We start from the raw sequence: 13,520 nt of genomic DNA, 5'->3' as shown, positions 1-13,520 counted from the left end.
CCCAGCCACTAGGGCCCAGCCTCTTAACTTGGGTCTGTGGCCTTGTTTTTGATATAACTGGCTTCCTGTTTATTTGAATTTTATTTTACGCATTTAAAAACACTTTTCCCAGGTGTCCCTAGGCTTCATCACATTTCCAAAAGAACTTGTTACCCCAAAAGTTTAAGAACCCCTGAGCTAAAGGAAATTCACTTAAGGTTTTACCTAGTGTGTGTGTGTGTGTGTGTGTGTGTGTGTGTGTGTGTGTGTGTGTTTTGTCTCCCAAAGGATGAGTTGTGTGGCCCAGATCCATCACTAACTGATGAGCTCCTCTCCATCCTTGGTGAACTCACCCAGCTGAGCAAAAGTGAACATTGCAAAGTAGCCTTAAGAGCCAGACAGGTACGTGGTCCTGCTTTATGTCATCTTGGGTCCTAATGAGACAAGAGAGGGCTAATTCTTGGGCACATGTGACTTCATGTAGAATACTAAACAGTTTCCTCCCAGACGTGGCACTCTAATTCTTTGACTGTTCATCAGCCTGGCAAAGATGTTTACCTGGGAGATAAGTGGCTGGTCTGTTCCTCTTGGGTGCTGCTGGTACAGGTTCCCATGGCCTTCCTTCCTTTCAGGTATTGATTGCCTCCCACCTCCCCTCTTATGAACTCAGACACAACCAAGTAGAGTCCATTTTCCTGTCTGCCATTGACATGTATGGCCACCAATTCTGCCCTGAAAACCTCAAGGTAAGTGCTTTTTCCCAAAAGTCTCTGGCTCCTGCCTCCCTTTCCATTTGGCACTTTGCTTTGAAGCACTGATAGACTTGTGGTAGATGGATCCATTTCTTGATTATATAGGCTTCTTCTTCTAAAGATGTTACCCTGGCCCCACTTTTCCATTTTTGACGGCAGAGTTGGTTAGAAGGGACCCTCTTCTGCTCCCACTCTGTTTGGCAGGAGCTCCTGGGGTGGTCTGAGTAACACCTGACCCAGTGTCTGTGATGACATCCGAAGGGAAACTGAGGCTCCAAGGATAAGTCATCTAGCTACCAGGTGTCTTGATGGGATTCAAACCCAGGACTCTCCAGCACTCTTTCTACTAGATTGTACTTTTTTCCTCACACTATTGATAATCGCTGTGTTCTTTGGGCATTGGTTTTAGGGGTCTCCATGCTTTTGACACTACTGCTAACTATGTTTCATTCATTAAGCCCTTGCTGTATACTGTAAGCACTGAGCTCAGTACCAAAGGTTAGATATGGCCCTGTCCCCAACTTTGGAGGGGGGTGTATGTTCCAGCCCTGGGATAAGAGATGGGGCAAGGGAACCACACCAGCTGAGCCAGCCCTTCCATGTGCCCTCCCCTGCACATCCTTCCTCTGACTCTGTTAACTTCTATCTTTAAAAAGTGGGTGCCCTCCTGCCTATTCTAGCCACAGGTTTTGTTTCTTATTTTCCGCGATGAGTTAAGGAATTTTCCTGACTTGTTTCTCCTTTTCCTGTAGAAACTGATCCTTTCAGAAACCACCATATTTGATGTCCTGCCCAATTTCTTCTACCATGCGAACCAGGTGGTTTGCATGGCATCCCTGGAGGTGAGTGTTATGCCAGCACATGTATGTGTCCCCCAGCCCTAGAGCATTGTGTGCGAGGTGAGCAGGAAGAGGGCTTATAGTCTAAGCCTTAATAAAAGGATTTGTTCTGTGAAGCCTGGTTTCAGTTAAAAGGCCACACTTGAGGACCTAGAGGATCACATGTGGCCTTGAGGCTACAGGTTCCCCTCCCCTGGACAGAGCCTGATCTCCCCATCTTACAGATGGAATCATTAGAAGAGGGTCAGAATTTGGGTGAAGAGACCCCTGTGGCACCTGGGGGTGGGTTCTGGGCCCCAGCCAGGCCTGGAATCCAAGCCCCACCTACCACGGACCCAAGTAATTTTACAATTGGGGTACTTCTTTACCCAAATTTGGACCCTGTCCTGGTTGTTTGCCCTTCTGGAAGGGTTTCTGGACTCAGCACCTTGAGAACAGGATGATATTTAGTGAGCTTCTCACCCACTTCCCCTCCATTCCTACAGGAAGATGCTGGAGGCCAGAGTGGGAAAGTGGTCATGGCCAAGGTCATGGCCAATAGTGACAAAGCTGGGCAGACCCAGCTCTGCTTCCCCTGTTAGTCCAGTGACTTAGGGAAGGTCTTGGTGAGAAATACTGGGAGGGGATAACTGGTTAACATCTGCATGACGTGTGGGGGAAAAGCAGCCTTGTAAGGGAAATGTGAGGGGTCTCATCAGTGTTTGTGTTCCTTTACACCCTGTAGCTTGTCCAAGGTCCTGATTTCTTGTCCTTCTTCCCCTTTTTCACCATGATCTCCCAGGCCTGGGGCCAAATAGGCCATTTAGTATTTGAGGAGTAGGGGAGAGGAGGAAAAGTGTTTGGGAGGAGAGGGATCCTTGTCTGGGGCATCCCCCAGGCAGGAAGAAGTCCTCCAAATCAGGTCAGGCTCTAGGACCCAAAGCCTAGAGAATCCACCAGAATCAGATGCTAAGATTCAAGGATTGCTGGGAGCTGACCATTCGTCTCCCTCCTCTTCCTTCCAGTTCAGGTCTTTTTAGTGGTTATTTCAGACCTGGGATGCTTTCATCTCCATCTCTCAGACATGTTACCTCCTGCAGGCGTTCCCTCCAGCCTGCCCAGAAGCTCCACTGGGCCCTGGGAGGCCTCAGCCACAAGTCCTATTAGCCATCTTAGGAAAGTGCTCTGGGCATGAATGAATTAACATTTATTAAGTGCTTACTGTGTGCCAAGTTCTGGGTATACAAATAGAAAAATGAGATTGTTCCTGTCTTCAAGGAGGGCAAATCCTCCCCAAATGGGGAAGCCCACGTCTCAGCCCCACAGCCCTTGGGAAACCTCCTTACCTCACCTGACTTGACCCTGATTATGCCCAGTTGGTTTAGTGTGGGATGGTCTGAGAAGCCACCACCTTCTGTGCTCCTCCCCGCCTCAGGTGTATGTCCGCAGAGGATACATCGCCTATGAGCTGAACAGCCTGCAGCACCGGCAGCTTCCCGATGGCACCTGTGTCGTGGAATTCCAGTTTATGCTACCCTCATCCCATCCAAACAGGTACGGACCAGCCCTGCTCCCCCACCCCAAACCCTCACTGGGGCCCTTGGGAAGGGGCACAGAGTGTCTTGGCATGTCACGGGCATACCTGTGTCCTTGTTCCTTGGAGGGTTATTTTCTGAAAGTGCTCCTCCGTGGTCTTTGGAGGGGGATATGTAATGATATGGTGGCAACCCCTCTCCTTGTGACATTTTGGGATGCCATCTTAGCTCACTCTCTCCTTTCTTCCACCATCTCATTTCAGAGCACACAGCCCTGTCAGGTAGAGTATGGTTCTTTGAACCTAAAGTCTTCCTATCTCCTAGGGATTTGGCCTTTTTCTTTCTCTCTCCTCCTTCCCTTGGTTCTTTTCTATTAGATGGGCTCTAAGGTTCGGCTTAGGGCTGGGATGGTCTCATTGGGACTCTGTTTTCCATTTGGATTTGCTGTTCGGTCAGTAATCCGTTGGTCCATGCAGGGTAGGTGGGCTCATGGTCTCTTGAAACTGAGCTAGGACTTTCCTAATCATCTGGGATTTAAAAAAAAAGTATTCTCCTTTTCTAAGAAGGAAAATGCTTCTGTTTTAATGATAATGTTAAGAGTATCTGGGCTGGAAAAGGGGAGAGGCCTTTCATTTCATAGGTGAGGAAAACTCAACTTTGAATGATTAGATGATTTTCTAGAATCTTCAGGAATTGCAAATTAAGGAAAAGGCAAACACTTGTGACTTGGAATTCCTTTGGAGAGTAGGGGCTCACCAAATGCCTGCTGAGTGGTGCCTGGGGTAGCCTCAGGTCAGCAGGGGCTCCTGAGCCCAGGGTTTAATTCAGCTGTCTTCTGCAAAGAATGCTGGGGGAGGGGGTGGGTTATAGCTAGAGATCCTTGATTTCAACCCTCTCCTTTTACAGAAGGTGAAACTGAAGCTCAGAGAAGTAATATGATGTGCCCAAGGTCACCCAGGCATCCCAGATTCTCATCACTAGAAGGGCTGTTGGAGGCCATCTGAACAGGAGAGAGTAAATAGCAATGGCAGAATTCACACCCAAGTCCTTTTGACTCCCAATCCAGTGCTTTTCTCAGCACACCAAGTGCCTCTAGTTCTCCTTCCTGGGGGGAAGAAAGCACAGGCTTTGGTGGCATATGCCTCACTGTATTAGCAGAATGATGGGGTGGAGGGTTCCTGGTGTGGCAACACAGGTGCTTCTGGGAGCCCCTATCTTGCCCATGCCATATATAGGGAATGCCTGAAGCAGACCTCGAGTCTGTAGGCCTACAATCAGCCGTCTTACCTTTGCGGGGTAGACCTTGATAGTTTAGAACTTGATCGTTTTTGGTTTGAAAGCCCTTATCAAACCTTCTGCTGGCATGTCAGAACGTTCTGCCATGCATCCGCTGAATGTCAGCAGGGGGAATCCCCAAACCTGTTACCTCTAGTAATGCAGTTTGGTACCATGCAGAAACACCCCAGCTCCGTAGATTATTAATTTTATGACCTGGGACAAGGCACCCCCTCATTTCATCCTGGGCCTGTTTTCTCCTCTGTGAAAGGAGGGGTTGAATTATATATGTTCCCTTTCCCCCCAGGGAAAGTCATGAAAGTGCTAATGGGGCCCCTAAATTTGGGCTCTCGGACCCCATCCATGGTACATCTAGGCACCCGCTGCTTCCTTAAGTCTTAGAACTACTCCCATTTCTCTAGTGCTTTGTGCCAAGCCTGGGAGGCAGGCAGGGTGAGTATTTTGCATCTTTTCTCACAGGAACCTCACAGATACCACGTGAGGTAGGTATTGTAGATATTATTGTCCCATTTTACAGATGAAGAAACTAAGGCTTAAAACAGTCAGGTAATTGGCTAGTAACTGTTCTGGCAGGATTTGAACCTGGGTCTTCTGACTCCAAATCCATGTCATCCTCCTACACCTCCTAAAAATTCAAAGGTGCCTTCTTGCCTGATGAAGCTGCAGAGTTTGTCTGAAAACTTGGAGTAGCAGCAGAGTGATTCTCTCCAAAGAGGAAATGGTACCACATAATTTCCTGGTCACCAGAGAAGTTGACCCAACTTGACAAATATTTTGTCCTAGCTAGGTGGCATTGTGGATAGAACTTAGGAGTCAAGAAGATCCGGGTTCAAATCCAACCTTGGACAACTAGATATATAACTCTGAGCAAATCACTTCACCTCTGTCTGCCTCAGTTTCCTCATCTGTAAAAAGGGGATAAGAATAGCACCTACCTCCCAGGATGATCAAGAGGATTCAATGATATCTTATTCACTGCTGTGTCTCTCTCAGGGTGGTTGTAGCCAGGGCGGCACTCAGAGAAGGGTTCTCCAAATGGATTGATTCCTTGGTGGTAGAGGCCTGTGGCTTTGATGACCACCCTGAGTTTCCCCAGGGCCTCTGGGGCCCTGCAGTGACCACTGCCTCTTGGTCTTCTCCACAGAATGGCCCTTCCTGTCAGCGTTATCAACCCTGACTTGCTGCGGCACAGCACCGAGCTGTTCATGGACAGTGGCTTCTCCCCTCTCTGCCAGAGGATGGGGGCTATGGTCGCCTTTCACAGATTTGAGGACTTTGTCAGGTACCAAATGTAGCATCTTCCCATAGAACCTTGGGCGTAGGAAAATGAGCTTGGAGCTGAGGAGCTTGGGGCCACGACTTGCCCAAACACTCACACACACACACACATACACACACACACACACACACACACACACACACACACACACACACACACACACACCAGGAACTAAACCTGGTGCCTTATGCCCAGTGGCCCACACAGCAGCTTGTCCCCTCCAGGTCAGGCTGGGAAGTCCCTGACCCTTCCTCCCTGGCTGTTTGAACCCCACTAGAAACTTTGATGAAGTCATTTCCTGCTTCGCAAACCTGGCCAAGGAGAGCCCCCTCTTCAGTGAGGCTCGGTCTATGCTGTATTCTGAGGAAGACTGCAAGGTGAGTGGGCTGCCAGACCATGATTCTGCCAGGAAGACCCTGCCTGAGTGTGTGGGAGCAGCTGACCTTCCCTCTCTATCTCTGTCTCTGTTTCTCTATCTCTCTGTGTCTTTCTATCTCTCCCTCTCTCTGTCTCTGTCTCTCTCTGTCTGTCTCTCTGTCTCTCCTCTCTCTGACTCTGTGTCTCAGTCTGTGCTTCCATCTCTCCCTTTCATTCCTCCTTACTCTCTCTCACTCTCCCTCTCATCTGAACTTCCAGTGTCTCAAGGAGGAGCCCATCCACATTTTGAATGTTGCCATCCAATATGCTGACCACTTGGAGGATGAGGAGCTGGTGCCCATCTTCCGGACTTTTGTGCAGTCCAAGGTATTGACTATGTTCTACCCGGGTCCTGCAGGATGAGAGGGGGATGCTCTGAGGTGGCCCGGCTTCTTCCTCCATAGGTTTAACATTGTGATGCAGGGGAGGGGCTGAGGGCAAAGCTCCAGGTTGGTGCTGGTCAGGGATCATGATTACACTGACTTAGGTCTGCCCAGAACTTCCCACGCACCCCTGTGAACTAGCCTCTAGAGGCATCTTCCTCCCTGTTACAGATGAGAGCTCAGGTTGCCTGCGTCTAGGCCCCCAGGTAGGAGACTTGGGGGCTGGGGCCTCTGGGTGTGTGTGTCTCCTTCTCCTCCCACAGCTCCCATATCTGCAGCACATTGAGATTCACAGAGCATCCGTCACCCATTGCCCCGGGTGGGGAGAGCAGGGAAACCAGGGCTCTTGCCCATTTCTGCCTCCGTAAGCAAGATGAGTCTACATGTATACAGAAGGCACTGTCCACTTTTATTCCCACAGACCACATTTGTGGAGTTCGTCCTGTGTCTTAAGGCGTAGTTTATACAGTTGGGGGAGAAGTTGTGGGAGAGACATGTCCGCAAATGAGAATTCTTTTTTTAAAAAAATTATTTATTTTTAGTTCTCAACATTCAGTTCCATAAGAAAATTTTCTCCTCCTCCTTCCCCTCCCCAAGACAGCGTGCAATCTAATATAAGTTCCACTTATACATTCATATTAAATATATTTTCACATTAGTCATGATGTAAAGAAGAATTAGAACCAATGGGGGAAAGGGGAAACAAAACCAGACAACAAAAGAAAAGGAGAGCAAATAGTAGCTCCACTCTGCATTCAGATTGCATAGGTCTTTCTTTGAATGTGGATGACATTTTCCATCATGAGTCCCTGGGAATTGTTTTAGATCCTTGCATTGCTAAGAAGAGATAAGTCTATCAAAGTCAGTTATTGTGCAATGTGGCTGTTACTGTGTACAGTGTTCTCTGGTTCTGCTCACTGCACTCAGCATCAGTTTATATAAATCTTTCCAGGTTTTTCTGAAGTCCACCTGTTCATCATTTCTTATAGCACAATGGTATTCCATTACATTCATATTCCACAACTTGTTTGGCCATTCCTGCATTGATGAGCATCACCTCAGTTTCCAATTCTTGGCCACCACAAAAAGAACTGCTATAAAAATGTTTGTACATGTGGGTCCTTTCCCCATTTTTATGATCTCTTTGGGATACAGTCCTAGAAGTAGTATTGCTGGGTCAGCACAAATGTGGATTCTTGAGGCAGCTTGGCCAGACCTGGTTTCTGATCCAAATCAGACAGGGTCCTCTGGGTGACCATGGGCAAGTCAGTTCCTCGAACCTCAGCTTCCCCCTCTATAGGGTAGACTTAGGAACCAGACTGGCCCTGCCTCTCTCCCAGGGTTGTTTGGTGTAGATGTGAGCTGTGACTGTCATACGAAGTCAGAGATTTGTGAAACAGGTGCTGGGAGAGTTTGCTGGATCACTTCTGGCTGGGAGCCGGGAGGAATGAAGGGCAGAGTCGAGGCCTGGGGTTTCATCTGGTAGGGCTGGGAAGCCACGAGGTGGGAAGTACCTCTCAGAGATGGGATTGGGGGAGGTTAGGAGGGGTAAAGAGGCCCACTTGGCTGGATGGGGACCCAACTCTGAACATCTTCCCCCCTCCCCAGATATGGCTTCCCTATGCTCCTCCCCCTCCACAGGGCTCTTGGCAGTTACTGCCTTGTCCTGTAGTGCCCTGTGTGGATGGACATCTTCTCCAGTATCAAACATGGGGCCCTCCTGGTGATCAAGATGAAGTCTTGGCCCATTCTACAGCTTCCTCCTTTGTCCCTTCTCCCCTCCACCACCCAGACCTAGCCCAGAGCCCTGTGCTTACCTGGGAAGAAGCCCAGGAAGGAGGTCCTACTTCATCTAGCAGAGTTTTCAGGAATCTCAGAGCTTGCCTTATACTGTGTACCAGTCTGTGAGGTGCAAAGATAATTAAGCTACGGCTCCTGCCTTCATGCTGCTTACAGTCTAGCTGGACATAGTAAAAGTGCAAAACAATATAAAAATCGTGGATACAGCATAAAGGTCTGGGGGCCGGTTGAAGGACTTAGGGACATTTAACATGAAGAGGGGGAAGACCTGTCATGGAGAGGTAGCAGGTTCCTCGTCCTGGGAGGTCCCAACTGAGGCTGGATGGCCCCTTGTTGGGGATTTTGTCAAGAGGACTCTTGTTCAGGTCTGGTCAGGCCAGATGGGCCCCAGGGATTTTTGCCCACGGAAGTCCTGGCACTGCCAGATAGTCTGCCCCAGAGGGGATAGATGGGGGCAGCTTTTATGTTGGACTGAGCAAAGGTGGCCAGTGGAAAGTTAGACTAACTGCCCCAGCCCAACATACTCCCTACAGCAGCCTCCTCTCCATTTTGCCCTTGGTCATCCTATGCTGGGCTCTATACCCTACAAAGCCCATACCCTGTTGACAGCAGGATCACTCAACCTCTCATTCCCAAATGGCCCCATGATGGGGATGTCCCATATAGACAATGACACTCATTTATCATCTTCTTTGAATCTAGAAACATGTCCTTGTGGAATATGGCCTCCGGAGGATCACCTTTCTCATTGCACAAGAGGTGAGTGGGTGTGTCTGGACTCATTTCAGTGGTTTGGAAATTGTCCCACCTGTTGGGTTGCTGAGGGATCAGTTTTGGGGGGAAAGAAGTCTGGGACCTATGTAAATTTGCGCAGTGGTGCTGTTGGCCTGGTTTGTGGATTGATTTTTTTTCTTTTATGTGATTTTCTTTTTGTCAGAGAGAATTTCCTAAGTTTTTTACATTCAGAGCAAGAGATGAGGTATGGCCAAATGTCCCCGTAGTCTGTCTGTCCTGATGCTAGAATGTTGTGCTCACATGGTCTCTCTCCAACCTACCCTCCATCCACATGGGGCTAATGTTCATAGAGTCATCCAAAATTCTTAGGGTCACAACAGGAAGGGCACATAGGGTCATCTATTCTAGGCCCCCAGTATTACAGATGAGCAAACTGAGGCCCAGAGAGGGGAATGGACCTACCCAAGATCACACAGGTAGCTGGTAGCACCACTGAGATTAAAACCCAGGTCTCCTGACTACTAATCCAAGGTGCTATCCCTTGAATGTGTCCAACACTTTCCCATCTTCTTGCCTTTTCCCATGCTGTTTCCTATTCCCTGAGTGCCCTTTCTTCCGTCACCATCATTTGAAACCCTATCCTGTGGGGTTATAACCTAGCTGCCTTTGCTGAATCATCCTTTGGGATCAGAAATGAGCTATTCTGTCTCCCATAACACTTTGTCCCCATTCTGTGTTAAAGTCCCATTGAGTACTGCATAGCGGAGAGTGTGTTCCTACTGCCTTCCCCGGCCCCCCACCTTATTTCTTCACCCTAGGGGCCCTAAGGCTACATCCCACCCCATTTATTGGTCCTTCTCAGCGCATGAAGGAGCAGAGAGATTTTTGCACTCATTTTTGCTGGTTTGTCTTCAGTTTGCTGAAGACAGAATTTACCGCCATTTGGAGCCTGCCCTGGCCTTCCAACTGGAGCTGAATCGCATGCGGAACTTTGAGCTGAAGGCCATGCCCTGTGAGAACCACAAGATGCACCTTTACCTGGGGGCTGCCCGAGTGAAGGAAGGCACCGAAGTGACCGACTACCGGTTCTTCATCCGTGCCATCATCAGGCACTCAGACCTCATCACCAAGGTACCGGAGCCTGGGGAGAGGCCATGGCCAATGCCAGAACCCCCTTCTCAGCCTGGGCAGGACCTCAGGGACCATTGAGTCCCAGAGGCAACACGGGACTGGGAGTTGTCAGATCCTCCCTCAGACACATATTAGCTGCGTGACATCTCCAAGCCTCACTTTCCTCATATGCAGAATGGGAAGAAACAGTGTCTGGCAGCTGTTAAGGTCAAAAGAGATCGCTTTTATCAAAGACTCAGCAAACTTTAAAGCTCTAGGTATATGTTAGCCATTCATCTCCTCGTTATTAATTCTTGTTTTAAAAATCTTCTCCACATTAGTCGTTTAGGCTGTTTCAACGTTGGAGGTGCAGAAACTCTTGTCCAGAGACTGAGCACCTCATCCAAAGTTGCACAGAGGGAAACTGATCATTATAACAGAATATAATACAAGTATAAGTAACATAGCACAATGCGATATAACATAATATTATACAATATAACATAACACATACAGTATAATGTAATATAATAATAATGTAACATAACACAACACAATAATAGTATAACAACATAATGTAATCCGATATGACATAAGTACAAGTTGTATCATATACTTTGTATATCGTATAACAGAATACAATGTAACATAATATAATATAATAATAGTGTAACATAACACGATATAACATAACATAGCTTGATATGTAATATAATTTAGTGGTATAGTATAACACAACATAATATGCAATAATAGTATAGCAACTCAATGTAACGTGGCACGACATGACAGCATAATACAGTATATAATAATAAGAACTGCCGGCTCTGTGGCATTTTGAAGTTTGCGGCTCTCTTAGCGGGCTCTGTGAGGCAAGCTCAGAAAGCTGAAGGGATTTGCCTTTGACCTCCCGACTCTCCTGCTCTGTGGCGGGATGGAAGCCCAGGTTTCTCCTGACTGCCAAGTCAAGCACAGCTTTATCTATTACCTCCACTGTCTTTCTAAGTTGGAGTCCTGGGAGGATTCCTGGACTCTTAAAAAAAGGGAGGAGACACTTGAGCCTTGTCGTTTGTTGTAGCATGATTACTTCTGGACCCCACACTTTCACCCCAGAGCACCTTCCCTATACAGCAGCAATATCTGATGCATGCGACGTTCCATACCCTGAGTCTACCACCTCCCTATTAGAAGGGCAGGGAGGTTTCTTCCTTGGTACCTGGATCAGAACTGGCTTGTTCTTGCATCAGATCTGATTGCCATCTCTTATCCTCCTTTGATGACAGGAGGCCTCCTTTGAGTACCTGCAGAACGAGGGGGAGCGGCTGCTCTTGGAGGCCATGGACGAGCTGGAGGTGGCCTTTAACAACACCAGCGTCCGCACTGACTGCAACCACATCTTCCTCAACTTTGTCCCCACGGTCATCATGGACCCTTCCAAGGTTTGCTCCTTGGTTTCAGTCTCTGCAGTGGGGAACGTTTAGGGAAGGGGCTTTGTAGGAATATGACCTGATCATCACTATCAGAAAAGCCACCCACATTTCTATATCCCTGCACCCTTCAGTAGCCTTAGGAGGGACAAGGAGGAGTTCATGGAGAGCTTTGAACAGGCAGCTAATGAGACTTACTCCATGTGATAAGAAGAATGTATCAGCCTCCTCTAGACTACATGGGCCCAATCCAATCCGCCATCTTGTCCACTAGACTGGCATGACTTCCAGATCACCTCAGTTTTCTTAGAAAAGAGTGATTGCATGTAATTGGACAATGTAGTTTGGTGTAAGAACTAAGCTCCTTGTTGATCTAATTGGTACAGTAGTGAAAGCATAGGTGAATGAATGAAAAATTAATTTTTAATATTTAGTATATATCATCTAAGGCCAAGCACTGTTGCAAATAAACCTTGAGATAGCTCTTGCCCTCAGCCTGTATTGAGGGAAGCACTTCCCCGCAGCCCATCTGTCTTAGATGGACTAAGGGTCTGTCAGTGGGGCATATGCCATGGCCTAAAGGTCCTCGGAGTACTCCACTAGGCCAGATGACACTGCTGGGGGGATTCAAGGCACAGTATAAGATGTGAGGGTCTTTTTGCTCATAGAAAGAAAAAGGATTGCTAGGGGAAGGGGTGCTGTGGTGGTAGTGGCTGGGGCTTGCTGCTTTCTGGCCATTTTCAGTGGATTCTGGGTGGGCCCAGTGTGGGAATACCTTGGGAGCATTGGTCACTATTGCTTGGCTAAGTTTTGCCTGCCTGGGATAGAGAAGCAGATATGCAATAGGTCTGTGGTTGGTCTGCCCAGGTAGAGTGGAAAGCATCCTGCATGGGCACTCCACAGAGCCCCGGATTCTAACCTTGCCCCTGGTGCTCACCAGTTCTGTGATCTAATTTCTCTGCGTCCCAGGTTCCTCCTCTGTAAAATGAAGACAGAAATAGGTTTGATGGGTGGAGCTTCCCTCCTTGGGCAGTGGGAGACCCAAGTAAGATGCCTTGCATTACCAAAGGTCATCAGCCCTTGGCCAGGGCAGAGTCCAGGTCAGCTCTGTGGCAGACAGAGAGAGGGATTACTATACCTCAGTTTAATCCTATGACAACCCCACAAGGCAGGTAGATGACACAGGTATCCTTTGCTTATGAGAACACTGTGCAGCAGTTCAGGTGACTCACTCAGGCCACAGGATCCTTTTCTGTTGTGGAGTAGTTTCTGGTGATTGGATGGACTGTTCCTTAAGAGATCACTCATGTCCTTAGAGGGGGATCCTCCTTCCCCTAGTGTAAAGTGAAGTATCTCACTGCTTTTGTATCCTGTTCATTCCTGGGGTGTTAAGACACATTGAAACTGAAGCACTTAATCATCCCCCCTTTCTCCCAAGGTCCCTCACAGAACTAATTGCTTGCAGGGTCCCCAGATCTAGAAGTACCTGATGGGATCCAGACTCATATGTGTGTGTGTGTATGTGCGTGTGCATTTGCATGTACATGTACACATGTGTGTGTCTCCTGTTATCAAAAGATCGAGGAATCTGTTCGATCCATGGTGATGAGATACGGGAGCCGGCTTTGGAAGCTCCGTGTCCTGCAGGCCGAGGTCAAGATCAACATCCGCATGACCCCAACTGGCACTGCCATCCCCATTCGCCTCTTCCTGACCAACGAGTCTGGCTACTACCTGGACATCAGCCTTTACAAAGAAGTGACAGATCCCAGGAGTGGAAACGTAAGGAACAGTCAGGCTCAGAGCTTTTCTTCTGACCTTTCAGTCTTCACTCTGAGAGTTTGGGGATAGCATCTGGATAAACTGAGGATTGAGCTTTGGGACCTTAGAAGTGACAGGAAGAGGGTGTGGCTCTGGGAACCAAGTCAATCCACAAGTATTAAGCACCTGGTGTATGCCAGGTGTTGCTGGGCCAAAATCACCCTTGAC

General features: G+C 48.2%; 1 protein-coding gene across 4 annotated transcripts in view; it reads left to right on the top strand.

Moving 5' to 3' along the window:
* The window catches only part of ACACB (acetyl-CoA carboxylase beta), a 110,389-nt gene that overhangs the window by 71,912 nt on the left and 24,957 nt on the right, over window positions 1–13,520 (top strand). For all 4 annotated transcript variants that reach the window (XM_072600173.1, XM_072600174.1, XM_072600175.1 and 1 more), the window contains 12 exons: window positions 268–381; window positions 612–725; window positions 1,484–1,573; window positions 2,985–3,103; window positions 5,525–5,662; window positions 5,937–6,036; window positions 6,296–6,403; window positions 8,962–9,018; window positions 9,197–9,238; window positions 9,910–10,125; window positions 11,388–11,543; window positions 13,110–13,313. In XM_072600173.1, the coding sequence (XP_072456274.1) occupies window positions 268–381; window positions 612–725; window positions 1,484–1,573; window positions 2,985–3,103; window positions 5,525–5,662; window positions 5,937–6,036; window positions 6,296–6,403; window positions 8,962–9,018; window positions 9,197–9,238; window positions 9,910–10,125; window positions 11,388–11,543; window positions 13,110–13,313 (1,458 nt within the window). The remainder of the gene's footprint in view (window positions 1–267; window positions 382–611; window positions 726–1,483; window positions 1,574–2,984; window positions 3,104–5,524; window positions 5,663–5,936; window positions 6,037–6,295; window positions 6,404–8,961; window positions 9,019–9,196; window positions 9,239–9,909; window positions 10,126–11,387; window positions 11,544–13,109; window positions 13,314–13,520) is intronic.

The sequence above is a fragment of the Notamacropus eugenii genome, chromosome 4, assembly GCF_028372415.1.
Source record: "Notamacropus eugenii isolate mMacEug1 chromosome 4, mMacEug1.pri_v2, whole genome shotgun sequence".
Taxonomy (NCBI): Eukaryota; Metazoa; Chordata; class Mammalia; order Diprotodontia; family Macropodidae; genus Notamacropus; species Notamacropus eugenii.
This window is presented reverse-complemented; position numbering and strand designations above follow the sequence as displayed.